General features: G+C 42.2%; 1 protein-coding gene across 3 annotated transcripts in view; it reads right to left on the bottom strand.

Moving 5' to 3' along the window:
* Positions 1 to 24183, bottom strand: part of GNPAT (glyceronephosphate O-acyltransferase) — a 40672-nt gene that overhangs the window by 9756 nt on the left and 6733 nt on the right. The window contains exons 1-9 of one of the 3 annotated variants that reach the window (XM_059882565.1): positions 18980 to 19061; positions 18190 to 18292; positions 11134 to 11310; positions 8836 to 8965; positions 5153 to 5280; positions 4765 to 4840; positions 4346 to 4497; positions 4097 to 4227; positions 2469 to 2692 (exon numbers count right to left, since the gene is read on the bottom strand). In XM_059882565.1, coding sequence (XP_059738548.1) covers positions 2469 to 2692; positions 4097 to 4227; positions 4346 to 4497; positions 4765 to 4840; positions 5153 to 5280; positions 8836 to 8965; positions 11134 to 11244 — 952 coding nt within the window. In that variant the 5' untranslated portion in view covers positions 11245 to 11310; positions 18190 to 18292; positions 18980 to 19061. 3 annotated transcript variants of the gene reach the window in all.

Raw genomic sequence — 24183 nt, 5'->3', positions numbered from 1 at the left:
GAAGAAGTAGGTTCATAACAATTTCTGGTACGTCAGCACCCGACACTCCACCGGCCAAGAGATAGCTGAGGAGTTAGAATTATAAGCATGATAAAAGAGATGGGAGTATTTAACAATATTCTTGATAAGGGAACTCATTTTATTCTTACCCTGAGACAAAGAGCTGGCTGCTGCTGCTGCTAAGTCGCTTCAGTCGTGTCCGACTCTGTGCCACCCCATAGACGGCAGCCCACCAGGCTCCCCAGTCCCTGGGATTCTCCAGGCAAGAACACTGGAGTGGGTTGCCATTTCCTTCTCCAATGCATGAAAGTGAAAAGTGAAAGTGAAGTTGCTCAGTCATGTCTGACTCTTAGCGACCCCATGGACTGCAGCCCACCAGGCTCCTCCGTCCATGGGAGTTTCCAGGCAAGAGTACTGGAGTGGGGTGCCACTGCCTTCTCCGAAGAGCTGGCTGACAGGTGTGTAAAGGAGGCACGCTGCTCAAGCGGGACAACAGGTTCTGAATGCTTCATGGAAGGGACAAGTGGGAGGCGAAGTTTTTCCTTCCAGATTCAATCACATTCACTCTGGACTAATCTGCCTTGTCTCAGGTTGTTCATGGTAATGATACAGTGCGTGACACTATATATACAATACAATACGATTTATTTTACATATATAATATAATAATATGCATATCATAGCCTAGACATGAGAATGCTTAAGAATATGAAATAATCTGGGTAAAAAAGCAAAAAAGGAACCAAATATACACACCACGTTCTAAATTAGAAACTGTGTTTGATCATTTCTGGTACCTGACTTCTGGAACTTACCAACCGACTCTCACTTTGTATTAATGACAACTACAGCTGTCATGGTGGCTGCACAGGTACTTTTAGCTATGGATTAGCCACATATTTATCCCCTCTGGAAAAAGCAAAACACCTCAGAAAGACAGGTGCCTCCATTTTCATATGTTTCTGGGTATTCCTCTTTCACAACTTTATGCCTTATATTACAATCAACATGTCCTGTGCCTCCTATCAGACCATTACAATACTGGGAAGAGATGTATGATTCATCCTTACTTCCCTACTGGTGATCAACACTCGGCTGACCAGCACTCCTGTAAGTAATGCCTCCAGGCCTCTGTCAGCCACGCTGCCCTCTGCGGCTGCCTGGCTCTGCTGCCTGAGTGCTCATCTCTGAATGGCAGTCTTCCTGCTTGTCTCCCTGACTCCAGTCCCTCCCCACCGTGGTCCATCTTTAAACTGAAATCTGGCTACTTCCTAAGGCCAATCCGCCATACTTCCCTGCCTAAATCCACAGCTGCATTCTGTGACCTCCAACTCTAGTCCAGACTCCAAGACAGCAGGCCTCTGGGATCCAGCCTTTGTCCACATGTCCATCTCCATCACTCCTTCCCCAAAGCCAGTGCTCTAACGTCACCCGTCACCAGCGGGTCAAGAGACGCCCAGTGCTGTCGCCCCCTCACTGCGTGTTCCTACTCCCTGCATTAGCCATGCTCCTCCCCAGCTGTCTTCCTGAAGGGCTCCTAGTGCCCTTCAAGGCTGGTTTACAAGTCACACCTTGCTGAGTGTGGGCCCTTTCCCACGCACTATTCTCAGTAACCTCAGCAGTCTGTCCATAGCTCTCTGTCTTTATTTCAACGAATGACTAGTTTACACGTCACCAACCACCCTGCCTTCTATCCAGAACAGGGTTTACATCTTGTTCATCTTTGTACCCCTGGTACTCCCCAGGTTTAATGAGTGAACAGTCAGTAAGTATCTGACTATATATAATTGTATGGTCTTAAAAAGACTGCATTCTGGGACTTCCCTAGAGGTCCAGTGGTTAAAACTCTACGTTTCCAATGTAGGGGCGCAGGTTTGATCCTCGGTTGGGGAACTAAGATCCTGTATGTTATGGGTGTGCCCCCCTCAAAAGATTGCATTTTCAATTGCAGTCTCTACAATTTTAAATCAAAGAGATTGAAAGTAACTTAAGCTAACTACTGTCATATATATTCCAAACTCTGAGCATAGTACTCACAACTCCAATGAGGTTTTCAAAGCTGTTATTATCAGAGAATTGTATACAGTTCTGCAAGACTAGCCCTTTAATCCTTACAATCCAGTAAGGCAAAGGGTTGCAAATATGTGGTAAAAAGAGGTCGGTGTAGCGGGAAGAATATGTGGAGTACGAAGAGTCATCATTTATTCCCCACTCCACTGGATACAAAGGAGGGTGTTCTAGTCCTCTATCTACTTGGAGTCTCACAGTGAGACATGACATATAGACAATTATTCTCAAGTAATCAACAAGCTATGGTCAATGTCCTATAGTATAAAAACAGACTAAGCTTTCTTTCTCTGAGCAATGCTTTGCTCAAAGTCCGATATGGGTTTTTTTCATGTTTAGCTTTCCAAATTTAATAAATAAAAAAAGCAAGCATTCTCACCACATATGTCCCACATACGTACCAGGCCAAGTAAGAAACCCCCCGAAGGCCTGGGTTAAGCCTTTCAGCCATAAAGTTTTTTCCAACAGGGCATCAAAATCCATGGATGGCCGGTTCTGAAGCAGGACAGCAACTATTAGCGGCCACGGGCTCAGGACCAGGTTTTGAATTTGGAGAAGCTGCATTTTATAGGCAACTTCAGTCACAAAGGTGTGCATCTCCTCTGACTGTTTCTGAGGAATATATCTAAAAGGAAGAATACAGAACAAGCAATCACAGTTCTGCTACTGAGACAACGTGAGAGGAGAAGGGAACGGGAGAAGACAGACCCTTTAGAGGATTCTCATGCTTTATGCCAACTGAATTCTCTCAGGTCACATTGAAAAAATATACCTGCACTTTACTAAAGTGTGATCTGTCTGTTCACCTTGAGAGCATGCTCTTGACAGGTGATTAAAATTACTCAAGTTAACAGGGTTCTATTATCCCTGATTTCAGGCAAAACAACACTTCTGCTGCTCTGTAAGTGGGACAGATCACTTCTTTTGTGAAAACTGATGCCTCCTCCACTGGACTGAACTACTATGCCTCGTTCAAATCCATAGTCTTTTGAACGTGTCTCTTGTAGAACACACCAATCAGGTTATGACAGGTATATGTTCTGTTGACAACTGCTCATGTCTGCATTGCTAGGCTGTACAGTGGGCCTGACTGCCACACCGTCCTTCTGAGAAGTTTCAGGGCACCTGCCCGGTGTTGCCAGGGTCCTCACCTTACACTCCTCATGCCTGGATCACTAAACACTGCACTGCATAATATCAGGAACCCACTCAGCTGGTTGGACCGTGGATATGCATATGACCTGACAGCAGTCACATAATAACCCACAAAATAATGTGAAAGCTGTAGCCAATGAGAACTCCCTGGTAATGGATACAATTGGCCAATTTGAGACTGAAAGAGTGAAGCTTGTGGCCACAAAAATCTAACTATCTGCTTCTGATAGCTAATGAAGCTGGAGCTGCTGTGGGACCACTGGCACTGCAGATAAATTATGAACGATGCTGCAGTCACGTGAGGCCTGGCTGAGCAGGTGGTCTGTATCCTTTACTCCCGCAGGTGTACTTCTCTGCATTAAGAAAACCCCCAAATGTGCATTTGCAGCTGCATCCTGAGAGAACCTAACATGTTTCCTTGCCCATAAAACTATAACCTTCTTGGGAACAGGGACTCACTCGCATTCACTATTACTAAACAGTCCTTTCCAGGATCAAAAATAAATACTCTGGCTGGCCTACCAAAAGTGCTCAACAATTGCCACACACGTGCTTGTTAACACACTTTTCTCGTTTGTGCTTTTAAGTTTGTAGGTTACTGGGGAGGGAGCCTGGGGAGAGGGAATCAGAAGAAACATCTGTCACTTTGAGAGCAGGCAATGGCGTCTTGTGTTTGTTTTAGCACTGTCTGGCTTGGCACGTTTAATATGCACAATGCAGCTGTCTGGAAAACACATTAATTGAAGCTTTCTCTTCTTATCATCTCAGAAAAGCGAGTTTCAGTTCTGCAAGTGGTCAACTCGAGAATTACAATTTACACTTTTAGATTTTTGTCCTTGTTTCTATGTCAGTTAGGAAAACACAGGCCTTGCACCTGGGAACCAAGTTATACGGGCTCCGCCCCATCCTCCCAGCGGCCAGAGATCGAAGCGACACAGGGTCTCCAAAGTACACATGAATGTTTCCAAACTTCTCAGAGAGGATTCTCCTGGCTTTCAACAATCCCTATGAATGTCACAACAGGGGGGAAAAATAGGAATAAATACAGAAATTAGTTGACATATAAACTAGCATTTTCTATAAATTCCAGTAAAGTCAAGCTTGGCTATCAAGCTTTACGTACAGTTGTAGATTCTTTTGGCTTAGGAACCCCTAGAAGCTCATATGCATACAGAGTTTCTTCCAATATCCTATCGTAACTGATGCTGATTGGAACAAGGTAGGTATCAAAAACTTCTCTTTTAAAAAATGGTTCCATCACAATATTTAGAAGACCTGTAAACACAGGGAGAAGGAGCTTTTCATACATATTGAAAAGGAGAGCAAACAAGGGCATGGAAAGATACTAAGAGTATACATTATATACCAAGCCCATAAATACAATATAGACAGTTGCACTTATAAAGAAACACTTGTACTTATAAGGTAAAGAATATCTTGAAAAAAAAAAAAGAAAGTGTCATGTTCTATTAAGCAGCTAGGATAACACCACACCTGAAGTCTTTGGGTTTGCATTTTTCCTTCAATCTGTAAGGAACCTACCAAATTTTGGAGTCAATGTCTTGGCAGAGCGGCTTCTTGTCCCTTCGAGGAAAAATTCAACAGGAGCATAACCATTCTTTAAAGAGAAAACACAAACAAACAAAACAAAACACAAAACCCGTTGCCTACTCTCAAAGTGATAAATGCTTCTTTTGATTCCTTTTCCCAAGTTCCCTCCCCAGCCCTCTGAGCAAACACTGCTCACAGTGAAACTTAAACAAGGGAGCCACGCAGAGTAAACAGATTGCTGAGGTTACACACATTCCTCAAGGGGAAAGAAACAGCTAAGTGGTCCACTCGGAAGTTAAGAATTTAAATAAGACCTTACAGCAAACGTCAGTGAAAAGAAAGCACAGCTTGAAAGTACTGGGTAGTTATCTGCATTTACCCGTAACATGGTTTTCACATATTCGGAGAACACGGCCCAGTAGAGCTTATTGCCACCAAAGGTGCGCCGCATGAAGAAAGCCCCCGACATCCGCAGCAGCTCACCAACCATCTTCATTCCCAGGAAGTCTACCAAAGAAAGGCTGGTTAATATTTATCCACAGAGTGCAACTTCCTATAAATACCTCAAGTCAAATTCTATTAAGACAGGTTTTATGTATGTAAGACACTCCTCATCTTAAGAAGAAACATCTAATGGGATTATGGGAAAGAACGGCCTCGGTGGGCAGGTGCTGGTAAGGGGGTTACCTTGTGCACCCTCCTTCCCATGCACCTCTGCTTCTACAACCAGACCAGCAAGAGACAGGGGCAGCAGCCTCAACTGTGGCACCATGCCAACCTTTTTAGTCAGTACTGCTGCTGACCTCAGAACGTGAGTGCTCAGTTGTTTGTGTCCAACTCTTTAAGACCCTATGGACTGTAGCTGGCCAGGTTCCTCTATCCATGGGATTCTCCAGGAAAGAATATTGGAGTGGGATGCCATGCCCTCCTCCAGGGGATCAAACCGGCATCTCCTGCATTGGCAGGCAGATTCTTTACCCACTGAGCCACCTGGGAAGCCTGGCCCTGACGACAGATCAACACATCCTTCATGCTCTGGACAGGCAGGCCAAACTCACTCACTCTCTCCTTTCCTTTTTACCCATCAGGTAAAAATATTGATATTCTTTTAGAAGCACAGATTAGAAAAGAAAATTCAACAATGAAAAGAAAGAGTTCACTATCAGTTTTTAAAAAGTTCTTTTCATTTTATCCTAATTTTCAAATAACTTTTTCACATGTCTATATAGATGGAAATGCTTTTAAAGTGCTTAGGTTCCTGGCAGTTTTAATTTTACTGTTAGTGCTCAGTTGTGTCTGACTCTTTGCGACCTCATGGACTGTAGCTCACCAGGCTCCTCTGTCCACGGAATTTTCCAGGCAAGAATACTGGAGTGGGTTGCCATTTCCTCTTCCAGGGGATCATCCCGGCCCAGGGATCAAACTCAATCTTTAGTCCCCTACTTTGGCAGGCAGATTATTGACCACTGTGCCACCTGGGTTTATTAACAAAGGTGTTGATTAAATCCAGGTGGCTCAGATGGTAAAGAATCTGCCTGCAATGCAGGAGACCCAGGTTTGATCCCTGGGTTGGGAAGATCCCCTGGAGAAGGAAATGGCAAATCACCCCTCCAGTATTTGTCTGGAGAACCCTAGAGACAGAGAAGCCTGGTGGGCTACAGTCCATGGGGTCACAAAGGGTCAGACATGACTGAGCACGCGCATACATGGTTGAATCCCAGCTTTCCTGGCTACCTATAAGGGAGATAAAAAACAATTTCTTCACCTTGGTAATCCTACTTCTTGGAATCAATTCTACAGAAATAAAAGCACTAATATGAAAATAAACTGAAGAGTTGTTTGTTACAGCAAAACTACTACATTATGATACATACACACTGCTGAATATTATGTAGCAATAAAAATCTTAGACATGAAGTTAGAATCTTACCAGAAAAGTCACACCACATACAAAGATTAAACCAAAACACATCAAGGACCTAAATACAAAACCTAAGTCTATAGAACTTTTAGAAGAAAATATAGGGAGAAAGCTTTATAACATTGGATTTGACAATGATTTCTTGGATATGAGACCAAAAGCACGGAAAATAAAAGAAACAACAGACAAACTGGACTACAGTTGTCCTTGTGTTGGGAGAAGTCCGTGGGGGACTGGTTCTGGGACTCTTTGTGGGTACCAAAACACTTGGATGTTCAAATCCCTTATATAAAAGGGCAGAGTATTTGCATACAACCTAGCACACCTTAGTACACTTTAAATCAGCTCCAGATTACTTATAATTCTTAATACAACTGCTTGTAAATAGTTGCAAGTATACTGTAAATGCTATGCAAATAGTTCCCTGTGGATGGCAAGTTCAATTATTGCTTTTTGGAACTTTCTGGAGTTTTTATTCCAAATATTTTTGATCTATGGCTGGTTAAATCCATGGATACAGAACTTGTGGATACAGACCACTGACTGTAAATCAAAATGAAAAACTTCCATTCATCAAAGGATACAATCAACAGAGTGAAAAGGGATAAAATATTTACAATCACATATCTGATACAGAATATATAAAAAATTCCTACAACTCATCAACAAAGAAAAGAAACAATCCAAAAGACTTAAAATACTCCTCTGAAGAGGATATAGAACTGGCCAACAAGCATATGAAAAGATGCTTAACATAACTAATCACCAGGGAAATACAAATACTCATGACGAGATATCACTTCAAACCCATTATGAAGACTATTATTAACAACAAAAGAAAAAAATCTAAAAAAACAGAAAATAATCAGTGTTGGTTGGATGTGGAGAAAGTGAACCTGCATGCACTGCTGGGGTGCAGCCACTACAGAAAACAAAATGGCAGTTCCTCAAAAAATTAAAAATAAAATTACCATCTAACCCAGCAATTCTACTTCTGGGTACATATCTGGAAGAACTGAAAGCAGAGCCTCAGACAGGTATTTATCCATCTACACTCACTGCAGCACCATTCACAACAGCCACAAAGTCATCCCAAGTCTCCAGGGATAGATGAATGAGTAAACCAAATCCGGTCTATACAAACAGTGAAGGGCGGGGAAGCCTGGCATGCCGCAGGCCCTGGGGCTGCGAAGAGGCGGACATGACTTAGCAACCGCATAACAATACACTGGGTATTATTTAGCCTTAAAAAAAAAAGAAAATTCTGACGGATACTACAATACGGATGAACCTCGAGAACACTATGCTGTGTAAAACAGGCTGGCAAGAGAAGGACAAATCCTGTGTAATTCCACTTGCAGAAGGTAGTGCATAGTCAAATTTGTAGAGATAGGAAGCATTGACAGAATAGTGGCTGCCAGGGGATGCAGGGAGAATAGAATGAGAGGTTAAGTGTTAAATGAAGACAGAATTTCATTTTTGCAAGATGAGAAGACTTCAGTGGATAGACTGTAGTACCACAGTGTGAACTTTATGTCACTGAAGTGTGCACTGAAAAATGATGAAGATGGCAAATTTTATGCTTTATGCATTTTAACACAATTGAAAAATAGTAAAAAGAGTTTAGACCTATTTTTTTTTTTAGATTTAAAATATTTATTTTACGGCTGTACTGCACAGCATGTGGGATCTTAGTTCCCTGACCAGGGACTGAACCCGCATCCCTGCATTAGAAATGTGAAGTCTTAATCAACAGATCGCCATGGAAGTCCCTTCAGATTTTTAAAAATTTTTTTACTTTTTAAAAAAAGTTTAGATCTATTTATTGACCTATAGAGATAGTCACCGATGCACCATCGGGGGGAAAAAAAAAAAACCACCAGTAGGGTAGTATACTCTCCTTTTTCAACCTAAACCAAAAGCCCTACGTGCACATACGCTTGCTTATGTCTGCCCAGGCCAGTAGAGCACAACACGGAGGACTCAATCCAACCATTACACCTGGAACCAGAAGGAAGGAGGGACAGGCTATTATATTTTCATCATTTTCTTCAACTTCCTTGGAATTGTTAAAATTGTTCCAGTGAACACTTTAATTTTTATAAGAACAAAAAAAAAGAAAGTAGAAGACCGAAGCATACCCATTCCTGCTGCTATGACCGGCACAGGTAAGTCATAGTTGTACAAAAGGAAAGACAACATCAGAAAGTCGATGTAGCTCCGATGACTGGGCAGCAGGACAACTGGATGCTCCTGGATGGCTCGCTGGAGCTTTAAGACAAAGGTTACACTTGGAACACTTTCAGCTTTCACGCTTATTAAAACTGTACCTTATATCAGAAAGTGGAAGAATGTGCTACTGGGGGAACACTAACAATGTTTTTCTGCCTCTCTGACCACATACACAAAACTTATTTCTGAGTTCTAGCTAAATAATCTCACATAATGCAAGAATATTAAAAATTTAAAATTTACAGATCATAATAATAGTAATGGTGATGATCACTAACATACATTAGTTGAGCAGCAATTAAGCATTTTACATGCATTGTTTGATATTACACACATAAATTTGTAAATAAGGCCTAAGCCTTATTCAGCTTCCTTGGTTGTGACATAGTCATGCCACTAATGTTCACGGGGAACTGGGAACAAATCTGAAGTCAGATGGAGTTAAGAAGTCAACAGTTAGTTGTTGTACTAGACTGACTGGTGGTTTGTAGGAAGAGAGAGCAAGAAATTCTCTCTCAGAGATTTAAAAAAAAAATTACACATTGTTAGGACCAAGAAAAGGAATGGTACTTTTCTATTTATACACTGGACTCAGGGGAGAGTGGATGCCCGGTAGTAGGGCACCCCACTCCAGTACTCTTGCCTGGGAAATCCCATGGACGGAGGAGCCTGGTAGGCTGCAGTCCATGGGGTCGCTAAGAGTCAGACACGACTGAGTGACTTCACTTTCACTTTTCACTTTCATGCATTGGAGAAGGAAATGGCAACCCACTCCAGTGTTCTTGCCTGGAGAATCCCAGGGACGGCGGAACCTGATGGGCTGCCATCTATGGGGTCGCACAGAGTCGGACACGACTGAAGTGACTTAGCAGCAGCAGCAGCAGGGACAAATGCAAATGAACTTCCCAATACATTTCTCAGGCTAGCAACCTCAAAAATACCCAATGTGTCAACATACAGTCTGTTCTTCTGAAATCTAAGTACACAATCAACTGAGGTAAGGTAGTTTGTTATCAGTTAGGATCTAGCCAGCAACATCCCCTGCCCCAGCACTGTACCAAACACCCTCCCGCAGAGATCCAAATAGTAAGTCAGCAATTTAGAAATTAGTCACAGGAGGAAAAAGAAGAAATACTTGGAAGCAAAGTAGATGACTGAATAAAAACACAGCATTAAAAGGCATGAGCAGGAAGTCCAATGAAGGTAAGAGCTTTCAAGTAAATTAAAAAATGTATTAAAAAATAAATAGATAAAATAATCTTCGTAGAGAAAGCTCTTGTTCCCAGAAAAAAAGTATTAAATGACAGGAGTGATGCAATTAGAAAAACCAGCATTTGGCAATCATAAGAGTAATAACTGGATTCAAGCAAAAATCATCAGTGGGTATAAAGACTAACAGGAAAGTATGATGAAAAACAGGAACCTGAAGCACTCCCCAAGACGTGTATTCATTACAAGGGGACAGAGAGTAACTGAGTGGAGAAACATGGCAGAGCGAGGTGACCAACTGATGAGCGTGAACATTACCAGGAACAAGCACACAGAGGCCACGTGCTCACAGGCTGACACACGGAGGACGCGGCCTTAGCCTGCGTGAGAAAGCAGCTCCAATCCAGATCAAGGGGCAGCGGGAAACACCTGGTCTGTTTCTTCAAAAGTAGTTTCATGAAACACAAACAAAGACTAAGGAATTGGTCTAGATTAAAATTCCAAAGAGATATGGAAGCTGACTGTGACATATGACATAGGGCTTTCCTTGCCTGTATGTGACAGAGCTGGGACAGCTGGTGAAACATGAAAAAGATCTGTATTACCAGCGTTGTGTCCATGTTAATTTGCTTATTTTGATAATTATACCACAAGAGAATGTCTTTGTTTACAGGAAAAACACGCCAGAAAGGTGTGTGAGTAACAAGAAAATGTTGTAGAACCTCGGAGAAACATACACAGAAACTCTCTTACTACTCAGTGAACATCTGACGTTAGCCTAGTCTGTCAAGTCTGTGAGTAAGTCGGTTTGTCTGAAGCCTGCAGGTCTGAAGGGAAGAGGGAGAAACACCCATCAGAGAGGCAGAGCTGCTTTCTGCTCAGGCTGGATGCCACTTGATAACCAGGAGCTGCTCATCCAGTGCAAAGTGGGACGCCTCTGAGTTGAAGAAACTGTGAGGGGTTGAAGAAGAGATTGTTTTTTAACAAGCAATACTCACTTTCTGAATCCCTTCTTCATTTACACGCACTTTTGAGAAAATCTGTTTAAATATTTTACTCAGGGCAAAGGCAAAAAACCGAATGGCTCCTAGACGCAGCTTGTGGCTCATTTCATCCAGGATCTCACAGGCTTCCTCTCGGAGGACCTCGACAGGTTGAAGGGATTCCTTGGAAAGCTAAAAGGGAAAGCAGGGATAAATTTCCGGGGAGGAAAAAAAAAAGTCCAAATTCTTTTTGCTCAAATCAGCAGGACCAGTTCCAAACGGACTAATGTTATATAACTCACAAATGGCATGTTTTCTTCCTAATTTAAATGGATATGATTTAAGCTTATATCCAAATTCTCTAAGTTGCTGCTCAAAATCTAGTGTCTGAGAGCATATACTTTGAGAGTTACTTTCAGTAGATTATTGTATCTCTTCATCTAATTGCTTAGTGCTATTACAAGGTAACAACATACAAGGTGAAAATATAAGATTCTATTGAAATAACCACTCACTGTATCAGATATGCAGGACACTGGTACAAAAATCTCTGAACTATCAAAGGATAACTAGTGAAATTCATGACCTCACAATGGAATGCTCTTCATTCATATGGCATGCCACATCTTTCTGTACAGAGAACAAAATGCTGGCTGTGTGCTGGGACTGTCAAGTGCCTGGAGACGAACAAGTCACAGCTTCTATCCTCAAAGAAGCCTAATCTGTTCCTTTAACTTCTCCCTAAAAAAGCACTTTGAAAAAGACTGAAATCTATGTAATAAATTATATTTGTTCTTACTAAAAGAGAATGCTCTTAAAGACAAGGATGGGATGTTAGAGCCCCAATCTCCCCAGTTACATGCAATGAAGGAGTTTCACTTTTTGAAAAAACTGAGGTGAATTTAACACACAAATTGCCATATCAAAGGAAATAAGTCAGTGGCATTTAGTACTTTCACAAGTGTATAATTATCCTCTACTTCGGAGAAGGCAATGGCATCCCACTCCAGTACTTTTGCCTGGAAAATCCCATGGATGGAGGAGCCTGGTAGGCTGCAGTCCATGGGGTCGCTGGGAGTCGGACATGACTGAGCGACTTCGCTTTCACTTTTCACTTTCATGCACTGGAGAGGGAAATGGCAACCCACTCCAGTGTTCTTGCCTGGAGAATCCCAGGGACGGGGGAGCCTGGTGGCTGCCGTCTATGGGGTCACACAGAGTCGGACACGACTGAAGTGACTTAGCATAGCATAGCATAGCTCCATATCTCAGCTTTTCTCTAACATTTTAAGATTTTTTTTAAATGTGTACCATTTTTAAAGTCTTCATCAATTTGTTACAATATTACTTTTGTTTTATGTTCTGGTTTTTGGCTGTGAGGCATATGGGATCTTAAGTCCTCAACCAGGGATCGTAGCCCCTGCACTGGATGGCAAAGTCTTAAGCACTGGATCACCAGCAAGTCCCTGTGTCTGAGTTTTTGAGGAGCCAGTTCAACAGGCCCAAGACTGTGGGACCAAGATAAATTGCTTCCTCTTAACTGGCACTCCCTTGTTTTACTCAGAGCTTATCCTTACACTATATCCTTATACTCAGAAAAGTGATGAAGCAAGAAAGGTTTAGTGATATGATCAGAACACAACCAACACTGAATATAAACAGGCCGGAGACTGAATGAACAGGAGGTGGGAAAGTGAAGACAGTGGCCACAGAGTGAATAACTGAGAAGTCTGAATGAGGAGAATAGAGAGGACAACAGTTACAGTAAAAATGTTTCCAAACTTGGAAAAGCCTTAGCCCTGTTTCTTGTCTTTATATCATCATTGCATTTAAAAAACTATGATAAAATATAATACCATGAAATTTACCATTTTAACTATTTTTAAGTGTAAAGTTTGGTGGCATTGGACCTGTTGTCAGATTAAGGGAAGAATCAACAGAGAAAGAAAGGCTGAAGATAGAGACAGGGAGAGGCTTCTGCTAGAAGTCTCAGAAGAGATTAACGTGTGCTCATCTTGGCCCGGAACACAGAGGCCTTGTCACCGAGCCCAGACTAAAGCACACATGGAGAGGGTGCAGATAGAGACACACCTCAAGATAAGGAACAGGAATTTGAGGAAAATAATTTCTAATCTTTTTCATTATTCCAAAGTAAAAATATGATTGTTTGCTAATGGCAAGAAGGGTAGAGTCTAATAAGAGCTTAAGGTTTGGCAGATTTAGGGGACGGGAAGGGACTGATGTAAGAAGGGATCTCAAGTCTGGAGATCACTGATGTGCACGACTCTGCCCATCCACCCAGGAGCAGCCCGGTACCTGGTGACATGAGAGAGCTACACTGACACAGATCCTGGGCAGTCTGGAAGGCAGACTGGGGTACATGAGAATTAAAGTTACTGGTGACATAATTAAGCACGTAATCCTAGGAAAGGCTAATGAGGACGAGAGGACAGAAAGGCAGAATTAGAAAAAGGGAAAAAGGAGGACTCAAGGATTTGGTGGGAATGGATTTCAGGAAATGAGCCTAGGAAAGGGACTACACTTGGAAAACTATCAAGATAGTTCAGACCAGAGACAGAAGAGCCCCAAAGGTGATAATGGGTGCTGAAGAGAAGGGTAAGGGCAGTGTGACGCTCAGTTTTAGGCAAAAGAATGGGTAGTAGGGCCATCCTCTGAATAGAGGATGCAGACCGGGGACACTGCAGGGGTTAAAAAGGTAGATATACTGATTTTGAGGTATTTGTGAGACACAGAACTTAGATATCCAGCAGGGAATAGGGCTGTCGGAGATAAAATTCTGAATGCCAATAATATAGCCAAGGGTAGAGATATCGTTTGGATATCATCAGACTATAGATGAAAACTGAAATGATGAGAATGGATAAAATCGATCAGGGAGACTATAGACAGGAAGAGAAAGAGGTTGTTAAGATTCAATTCTGAGAAACATTGGCAGATGTAAAAACACATAAAATAGATTAACAAGGAAGATGTAAGAAGAGAACCATTTGTGTGATGTCACAGACGTCCAGGTAAGACAGCCTGAAGAAGAGTGTCCAACGACAGGGACACAGCAATAACTGACCAAGTGGGGACTAAGTGGGTCCCTGGGATCGGGTTACTTGGAGACTCACAGTAACTTTTACTGGATGAATTTCAGCAAATGAACTTCTGAAACTGGGATGTGAGGAGGGCATCTGGTCCCATCACTTCATGGCAAATAGATGGGGAAACAATGGAAACAGTGACAGACTTTATTTTGGGGGGCTCCAAAATCACTGCAGATGGTGACTGCAGCCATGAAATTAAAAGACGCTTGCTCCTTGGGAGAAAAGTTATGACCAACCTAGACAGCATATTAAAAAGCAGAGACATTACTTTCAGTGACAAAGGTCTGTTTAGTCAAAGCTATGGTTTTTCCAGTAGTCATGTATGCATATGAGAGTTGGACTATAAAGAAAGCTGAGCACCAAAGAATTGATGCTTTTGAACTGTGGTGTTGGAGAAGACTCTTGTGAGTCCCTGCAAGGAGATCCAACCTTGCAAGGACTGCAAGGAGATCCAACCAGTCAGTCCTAAAGGAAATCAATCCTGAATATTCATTGGAAGGACTGATGCTGAAGCTGAAACTCCAATACTTTGGCCACCTAAAGCAAAGAACCAACTCATTGGAAAAGACCCTGATGCTGAGAAAAATTGATGGCAGGAAGAGAAGGGGACAACAGAGGATGAGATGGTTAGATGGCATTACCAACCCGATGGACATGAGTTTGAGTAAGCTCCAGGAGTTGGTGATGGACAGGGAAGCCCGGCATGCCTCAGTCCATGAGGTCACAAAGAGTCAGACACAACTGAGCGACTGAACTGAACTGAAGAGGGCAGCCTATACTTCTAAGGAGTCAGGATAAGAAGGGAAAGAGAAATGGAGATTTAAAAGAAAGAATACAAGGCCAGGAGGGGACCTTCCTCCAGATAGGAAATGTACATGCCAGTTTGAGCCAGCAAAGAAAGCTGGGAGCAGGCAAGACAAGACACCTGGAGACAGGAAGGATGTGAATAGATGAAGAACACAAGTTAACAGGCTTGTTGTTCAGGAGGAATGACTTCTTGAAGGCACTGGAGGAAACCAGAGGAGCAGAGAATGACCTGGTCTCTTATTCTGTGCAGCTGTGCTTCTTATTTGCCCAACAGATATGCCATCCCGACAGAGCCCTCTTCCTGGAAACCTAAAAGAAGCTAGTCTTCCAACTGCTTGTGCCCAGTGTGGCCCCTCTTCAGTCTATTCTACATCTCACAAACCTGAATGGTCTCTTAAATGCAGACATAATCACTTCATGCTACCGCACTCTGTGAGATAAAGGGAGCCTGAGGTGGAGAAGTGGCAGCAGAGATGGAAAGAAAAGAGACAAGTGCTATTTTTAGGAGAGCACCTCACTGTTCGGAGAGCACATCAGCAGCTCTCAGTGACTGACAGCGTATGAGAGGAAAGAAAGAAGTGGAAGATGGCATCCAGAGTTTTGGTTTGCGCAACTAACACATGGTGGGGAGCATTCTTGGAGACAGGGTAATCTGGGGTGGGGGATGGGGTGGGAGCATATCCATGGCATGAGGGTGAGGTGGATCAAAGACTTTGATTTATACATCTTGAATACGAGGTGCTTTTGGAACTTCCAAGAGGATATCCAATAAACTACAAAAATACACATATGAAACTCCAGAGAGATCTGGGCTGAAGCAATAGATACTAATTATCTATATTATTTATAATATACTATTTTTATATAGTAATATTATAATCAAGATTGCTGGGAAAAATATCAATAACCTCAGATACACAGATGACACCACCCTTTTGGCAGAAAGAAAAGAAAAACTAAAGAGCTCTTGATGAAAGTGAAAGAGGAGAGTGAAAAAGTAGGCTTAAAACTCAACATTCAGAAAACTAAAATCATAGCATCAGGTCCCATCACTTCATGACAAATAGATGGGGAAACAATGGAAACAGTGACAGACTTTATTTTGGGGGGCTCCAAAATCACTGCAGATGGTGACTGAAGCCATGAAATTAAAAGACGCTTGCTTCTTGGAAGAAAAGCTATGACCAACTTAGACAGCATATTAAAAAGCAGAGACATTACTTTCAGTGACAAAGGTCTGTTTAGTCAAAGCTATGGTTTTTCCAGTAGTCATGTATGGCTGGGAGAGTTGGACTATAAAGAAAGCTGAGTACCGAAGAATTGATACTTTTGAACTGTGGTGTTGGAGAAGACTCTTGATTGCCCCTTGGACTGCAAGGAGATCCAACCAGTCAGTCCTAAAGGAAATCAGTCCTGAATATTCATTGGAACGATTGATGCTGAAGCTGAAGCTCCAATACTTTGGCCACCTGGTGCGAAGAACTGACTCACTGGAAAAGACCCTGATGCTAGGAAAGATAGAAGGCAGGAGGAGAAGGGGACGACAGAGGATGATATGGCTGGATGGCATCACTGACGCAACAGACATGAGTTTGAGTAAGCTCCGGAAGTTGGTGATGGACAGGGAAGCCTGGCATGCTGCAGTCCATGGGGTCGCAAAGAGTCGGACACGACTGAGCAACTAAACTGAACTGAACTGAATATTATAATATGGAGACATTAGTATAAGGAAGGTACTTAAAATTCTGGCAATAAATAAAACTGTCCAGTGAGTGAGTAGAATAAGAAGGGGAGAAAACAAAATCTTGAGGAACAGCAGTATTTAAAGAGATAGGTTAAAAAAAAAAGAAGCCCGTAAAGACAACTGAGGAATAATAAAACAGATGCGGTGGGTAAGCGGAAGAGTATGGTGTCATGGAAAGAAAGAGAAAGCATGTGCCAAAAGTTAGCCAGGATTTGAACTAGGTTGATTTTAGTCACAAGGAAGGAAGTCATTCACAGCCTTGGGAAGAACTACTACAAGGGGTTGGAAGCCACTCCATGAAGGGTGAGAAAGTAGGGCAAGAGGCATAGAAACCAGCCAACTTCTTCAAAGGGGAGAGAAGTGGGAAAGGAAGGGAGGGGTACTAAGGAGAAAAGGAACGTGGTCAAAGGGGGTCTATTTAAGCTGGAAGAGCAGTGAGCATATTAAACGCTGATGGTAAAGAGCTGATAAAGAGGAAGAAGCTGAGACATCTGACTGGACAGGCAAGAGAGCCAAGTCCCTGAGGATGAGGAGGAGGAGGAGGAGGAGGAGGAGGAGGGATCCAGAGTGAAGGAGTAGGGTAGGGACTAAACTCAAACAGAAGGGGCTCCATTTAAGAAAATGATGTATATTAGGTGCAGGTAAATTAGAAGCCTGATCACAGCCAAGTTCAAAGAGTTCTCACATAATGGCTTAAATTTTCTTTGTGAAGTAGGAAGAAAAGTCATCTGTCACGAGTATGTGGAGATAGATTTGGAGGTTCAAGGAGAATAGGGCAATTAAAAAGTGCCATTTAGGAGAAAGGGAGGAGACGAAGAAAAGAGAAGAACGCCTGGGTTCTAACCTAGACCAATTAGGCCAGAATCCCTACGGATGGGATCAAAGTATTTTTTTTCCATTAACTCAAGAAGTATTTATTGAACGTGCACTATGTGCTAGGTACCATATAGCAATTTAAAAAAGAGAAAGAGACAAAAAAATTCTTGCCTTCACAGAGTTTACATACGTGTGGAAAACTGTGTTTAACTTCTGCAGAAGTTCTCCAGGTGATTCTCACAAACAGTCAGTATTGAGAACAACTGTCTTTATCTTCTAACAGATGAGGAAACCTGACTTCACTTACGTGAAGTGAGAGAAGATTAATAATTTCCCCAAGACAGATCACGCTAGATGAAAACAATACGATTAACAGCATAGGTCCTAAGTCTAAATCAGAGGAAAACAGACAGCAAAAAATAAAGATAATAAAGAGTTTTCCTAAGAATTCCCTGGCAGATCAGTGGTTAGGACTCCGTGGTTTCACTGCCATAGGCCCAGGTTCAATACCTTGGTCAGAGAATTAAGATTTCGCAAGCCATGTGGTGTAGCCAAAAAAAAAAAAATTAAGAATTTTCCATAAACCTGACTCACCTCCACTTAAATGTCAAAGAAGCAGGATCTCTCCATGAACATCAGGGTGTAGAAGCTCACTACCACGTGAAGGGCCGCCACAGTGAAGCTCCGATTGCGCCAGCTAGGACATCGACCTGGACAGCTCAAGTGACGCGTCCATAGCAGGAGCACAGCCTCTCTCTCCAGCCCTCTTCTCACCCCTCCTCTAAGCCCCTAACTCATGAATGGCTCCATCAGCCTTGATTCTGCCTTCCCTTCACTTCATTCACCCAAATGTGAGATGTAGGTACAGGGACTTTTCAAGGCTCCCTGAATAATTTTGATGTGCCACGAGGTTTGAAAACTGCAAGAAAGAAGTTATTTGTTCTGCTAGAACACTCTTCTTCATCCATTTCACATGGCAAGTCCCTACACATCTTTCGAGCTTCATTTAAAAAATAACTTCTCTTACTCCCTGCACAAAATTAATTGCCCTCACGCTTAATTAACGTCCTGTACACTGGCCTCCCACTGGCATGTCTTGTGTATGTATTTCACTGTAACTGACTGCACACCGGTCATCATTTCCTATGAGACTAAACACTCAGGAGGTCAAGGACTCTGCTCAACTAGCTCACTATTAGACACAATGTCTAGCAAAGAGGCTAGCATGCATTATAGGTAAAAAAATATTGGATGAATGTGCTGAATATAGTGAAATCCAAAAAGATACATTAAAAATAGCAAAATAAATTCACAGAATCAAGAAGAAAAAGAAACTTGTACACAATGAATGAATCTGGCTATGGCTGAAGATGGACTCACTTACCTGTTTAATGACATAATGAATCTCTTCAGAATTGAGAACACTACATTTAATATCACTTGGCTTACAAGGAGTAATTCCCTTATAGACAAGAGGTGTGTAGCATTTCATTGCAAACTTCAAGTCACTGACATGCCTCCTCTCCTCTAAAACATCTTCAAACTCATCCCACTTTTTGAGCTCTTTCTGTAGACAAGGCAAAGGAAAGAAAGTCATGCACATGCTGTAAAATAAGTTAAGACAGGTTAGGAACTACATTGGTAAGGTTTCATCTTTGTCAAAATTTTTATTCTGACATAGAGTAAGAACAGAATGCCCTGGAGAAGGAAATGGCAACTCACTCCAGTATTCTTGCCTGGGACATCCCATGGACAGGGGAGCCTGGCTGCAGTTCATGGAGTTGAAAGAGTTCGAAACAATTTAGTGACTAAACTGTTACCACCACCACCCTCACCACCATATGTATCTGAGAAAATTCCATACATGAAATGAGTGGGTCTAAATAAATTTTTGCCTAAAAAAGAAAAGCAAAAAAAAGAACAGGGTGTTCTGATTAGATTTTCACATAGTAAGAAAAAAAAAATGTAGCTATTATTAGGATCAATGAATTGATATTAAACTGTAATATTTTATTTTTGATTGCTATCTTTATACAGCCAGTGTCCCTATGCCAAAGTTAACAGGTACAGTCACAGTGGGGCACTAAGGTCTAAAGCAAATCTGATCTATTTCACAGGTTTCATCCATCACCCTTGTTTTGTCTGCCTCTTTTAGTTGTTTTAAAAAATTTTTCATTTAAAATTTGGCTGTGCCAGGCTTTACTTGCAGCATGCAAACTCAGTTGTGGCATGTGGAATCTAGTTCCCTGACCAGGGATCCAACCTGGGCCCCCTGCATTGGGAGCGCAGAGTCCTAGCCACTGGACTACCGGGGAAGTCCCTTCACTTAGTCTTAAAAATTAAATCAAAGCATACATTAGAAAGTTACCATTGTGTCAAATAAATTAAGAGTACAAGGGCGCAAACTCAAGACACAAGTGCTCCCATATAAGCTCTCTGGGGCAGTTCATCTTTTGTTGTACTAGTTTCTTATCTCCTTTCAACCACTGCAAATCAGCTTCTAGCCAACCCACCCCGGAAACTGCTTGTTATTAGGCTTCTAAATCGTTAAATGACTTCTAAATTGTTAATTCTTAAAAGTTTGTTTTTCTGATGATAAAATAGTAGTAACAGTCAGTACAGCTAACATGCATCACTGCTTCTTAAGTGTCAGGCAGTGTTCTAAGAACTTTACCTCCAAGAAGGGGCAGTCCTCACAACAACCCTGTAAGGGAGTCAGCAGCACTACCCCGTTCCACAGCGGGGAGCCTGAGGCACAGAGAAGTGAAGTCACTTAGCCAGGGCTCCACAGCTCTCCAAGGGCAGAGACAGGACTCAAGCTCGAGCCTTATCTAGGCACAGACCTTGTTTCTAACCACTATCCTACACTACTCAGCATGTTAATTATGGAAAATTTGGAAACACAGAAACACACAAGCAAAGACAAACCGCCCACTACTCTTAACTTTTACTCAAACTACTCTCAACTTTTACTACTAGTTTCCTTATTTTTTTCATTCATAGATAAAAAAGTACATATTTTTAAATTTAAAGCACAGACCATACCAAATATGGTTTATCTTGGTTTAAACCAAATATGGTTTACCTTATCAACTGTATTCTGAGTACTTCCTTACATTATTAATAAATATTGTTTTAAAATATTTTAGGGGCTGCATAATCACCTTTATATTCCTTAATTTCTTAATATATTTTGTTCTAATTACCAAAGTGATACATGTTCATTATAAAAATTCACAGGATACAAAAAAGCACAAAGAAAACTAAAATCGACACCCAATAAGCCAGATACTATTTCAGCGAATGCTTGTCTCTATGCCTGTGGACTTGGTCTCTTCCTCAATCACACACATATTTTTGTCACCTGATTTTTAAAAACTTAATGTTAAAAACACTCTTCCATGTCAATTTAAGTTTCTCCCATATAACTTTAAATGCCGGACGTTTGCACTATTTTTCATTCCTTGCTACTATAAAAGGTGTAACAAACACTAATATTTCTTTCCAATCTAACGACTAGACCTGGCCTCTTTCCAGTCTTCCTCCTCCTAAACCTCCGCACAGTGTGACACCACTCTCAAGCATGCCCTCCTGTCCTTAGCTACAACAATTCGAAACGCTCCTACTTTGGTTTTTAATTCTCGATTCTTGTCAAGTAGAAAATTCATCTCATTTCTCTAATTCAGAGATTCTCAACCTGGGGGAAATTTTCTCCCTAAACTACAAATACGTCTTTTTCCCTCCCACTTCCTTTAATATGTGTTAACCTCTCCAGCCCTCTTCTCCTCACTCCACACAGCGTTGAGCACTCTCACCTACTCAACTGCTTTCAAATATTTGTTCCTGAATCCCCTGCACTGTCCTCTCTCTTCTTCAATTTGGCCTTTCCAAAAGTGAATTCACTTCTCCTCTGAACAATCCTACAACCTGATCATTTTCATGAAATATCAATCAATAACCTCCATGCCATCTTCACTCCTCTGTTTAGATCATTCTAGATCTCTCCTCCGTCACCCTTTACATCCAATCCATTTCATCCTGTTAACAAGGCCTTTAAGAATCAATCCTGTCTTCTCATTCATGTATAGCCCATGCTCTTTATCACAACAGCTTCCTCACTGGTCTCCCTGCCTGTGTTTTGCCCCTTTGAATCAGTCTTCCATGCCACTACATGCCTTTTTTATTTTCTATTTAGCCGTGCCAGGTCTTAGTTGCAGCATGTGGGATCCAGTTTCCTGGCCAGGGATTGCACCCAGGCCTGCCTGCGTTGGGAACACTGAGTCCCAGCCACTGGAGCAATGGGGAAGGCCCCACTCCACGCCCTTTTTAAAACACAATTCTGGCCAAATTCTGGTTTAAAATATGACTCCCCCCCCCCCCCCCCCCCCATCTCCTTCAGAATAAGACCTCAGCCACTCCTGGTGTCATACAAGAACCTCTGAGACCTGGCTTTTCCTTCTCACCACACTCATGGTCCACTTAACAGTGAGTGATTCGATTTCCCCAACACAGTCCATTGCTGACATGCCTCTGGGCCTCTGCACGTGTCCATCGGCCTGGAATGCCCTTCTGTTCCTATCCTTGCTCAGGTATTACTCTTCTGTGAACTCTCAAGATCCCCTGATGGAATCACTCTGCCTTCCTCATTAGGACTTCTTTCTACATACAACTATTATGGTATGTATCACATGACATGTGATCATTTGCACATCTGCCTCCCTACTAAAATGCAAGTACCTTGAGGGCATCTTAGTATTTTGCATCTTTGTATTTCCAACATCTAGCTGTGTTTGGAATATATATATTCTGAATTACAAAGGCCCGTCTAGTCAAGGCTATGGTTTTTCCAGTGGTCATGTATGGATGTGAGAGTTGGACTGTGAAGAAAGCTGAGCGCCGAAGAATTGATGCTTTTGAACTGTGGTGTCGGAGAAGATTCTTGACAGTCCCTTGGACTGCAAGGAGATCCAACCAGTCCATTCTGAAGGAGATCAGCCCTGGGATTTCTTTGGAAGGAATGATGCTAAAGCTGAAACTTCAGTACTTTGGCCACCTCATGAGAAGAGTTGACTCATTGGAAAAGACTCTGATGCTGGGAGGGATTTGGGGCAGGAGGAGAAGGGAACGACAGAGGATGAGATGGCTGGATGGCATCACTGACTCGATGGACGTGAGTCTGAGTGAACTCCGGGAGTTAGTGATGGACAGGGAGGCCTGGTGTGCTGCGATTCATGGGGTCGCAAAGAGTCGGACACGACTGAGTGACTGAACTGAACTGAACTGAAGGTAATTAAAAAAAAAATCCAGAATTTTAAACTGAGACCACCATTAGGCATAACAAGAATATAAACAGAAGCAAAAAAGCATTGATGGGGAGCTTAAGTATGAAAGGGTAGCATGTAAAACATGTGAAACATGCAAACATGAGCATTTTTATGTTCATATATAAAGAAAATATATGAGGGGAAAATATTGTAACTGTTGGAATTCTGGTGTAAAACTGCAGTCATTGTAACATATCACAGACTCCTGCTGAAGAACCTTAAATCTCACATTTCTCATTAATAAAGTAACAGTGTAAGTTATATAGGCTCAGACTGGGTAGAATGCCACAAATTACCATTATAAATGATATAATTTTCAGGGACAAAAAGAGACTTAAGAGACTTCCCATTTAGTGTGGGAAGAGAAAAGGATCAGAAAGAGCTGGGGAGGTGTGTTTAGGGTTGGGGGGTGCAGAGAGAGAGGACGGGGGAGTGGGGAGAAAGGGAGTCCTCAGAACAAGAATGCGCCAGGCAGAGTAGCAGGTATGTGTACTCTGCAAACTTCCAAGATATGTTCACCTACGGTCCTTCTATGGTTCTGTTAACTGCAGGATCAAACTCACACCTCTTAACACTTGACCTGGCTACATAAAGACCTAGTTACCTAAACAAGCTATGACATCCCATGGCTCCTACAGCTTTGTTCAAGTTACCTCCAGGAGCAGCATTCCTTATCAAACATTTGGCACCTGTTATTAACATTCTTGGCATTGTGGTGTATGTCGGGGATATGAGCTGTGTGACCCAGAGAGCCACAGCTTCTTTTGTTGGTAACCAGGTGCACGGTGGTACCAGTTGTTGAGACAGGTCACTTACAGATGGCCCTCCCCCACTGTTCACCTTGACAGTGCTCAGCCTTCAACAATAGTTTCTGTACACCTCCTCTGTGTACTATTTCTAGATTCTCCTTTAACCTAGGACTGAAACGGTCATCTTCTCCTTTGAGTTTGTAGGGAGTCCTCATTACATTTTCATCTAGAAAACTTCAATAAACTTGTATTTGGTGTTTCCCCTACAAGAATGTGAACTTCTTGTCATGTATCTTTTAAAAAAAATTTGTTCTTTCTTTCTTTTTGGATGTGTTGGGTCTTCACTGCTGTGAGGGCTTTTCTCTAGTTGCAGTGCCCAGGCTTCTCATAGATGTGGCTTCTCCTGTTGTAGAGCACGGGCTCCAGGGTGCACAGGATTTGGTAGTTGTGGCTCCCAGGCTCTCAAGCACAGGCCCAGTAGTTGTGGAGCATTGGCTTAGCTGTTCCACGGCATG

Source organism: Bos taurus, chromosome 28 (assembly GCF_002263795.3).
Source record: "Bos taurus isolate L1 Dominette 01449 registration number 42190680 breed Hereford chromosome 28, ARS-UCD2.0, whole genome shotgun sequence".
In the NCBI taxonomy this organism is placed as follows: Eukaryota; Metazoa; Chordata; class Mammalia; order Artiodactyla; family Bovidae; genus Bos; species Bos taurus.
This window is presented reverse-complemented; position numbering and strand designations above follow the sequence as displayed.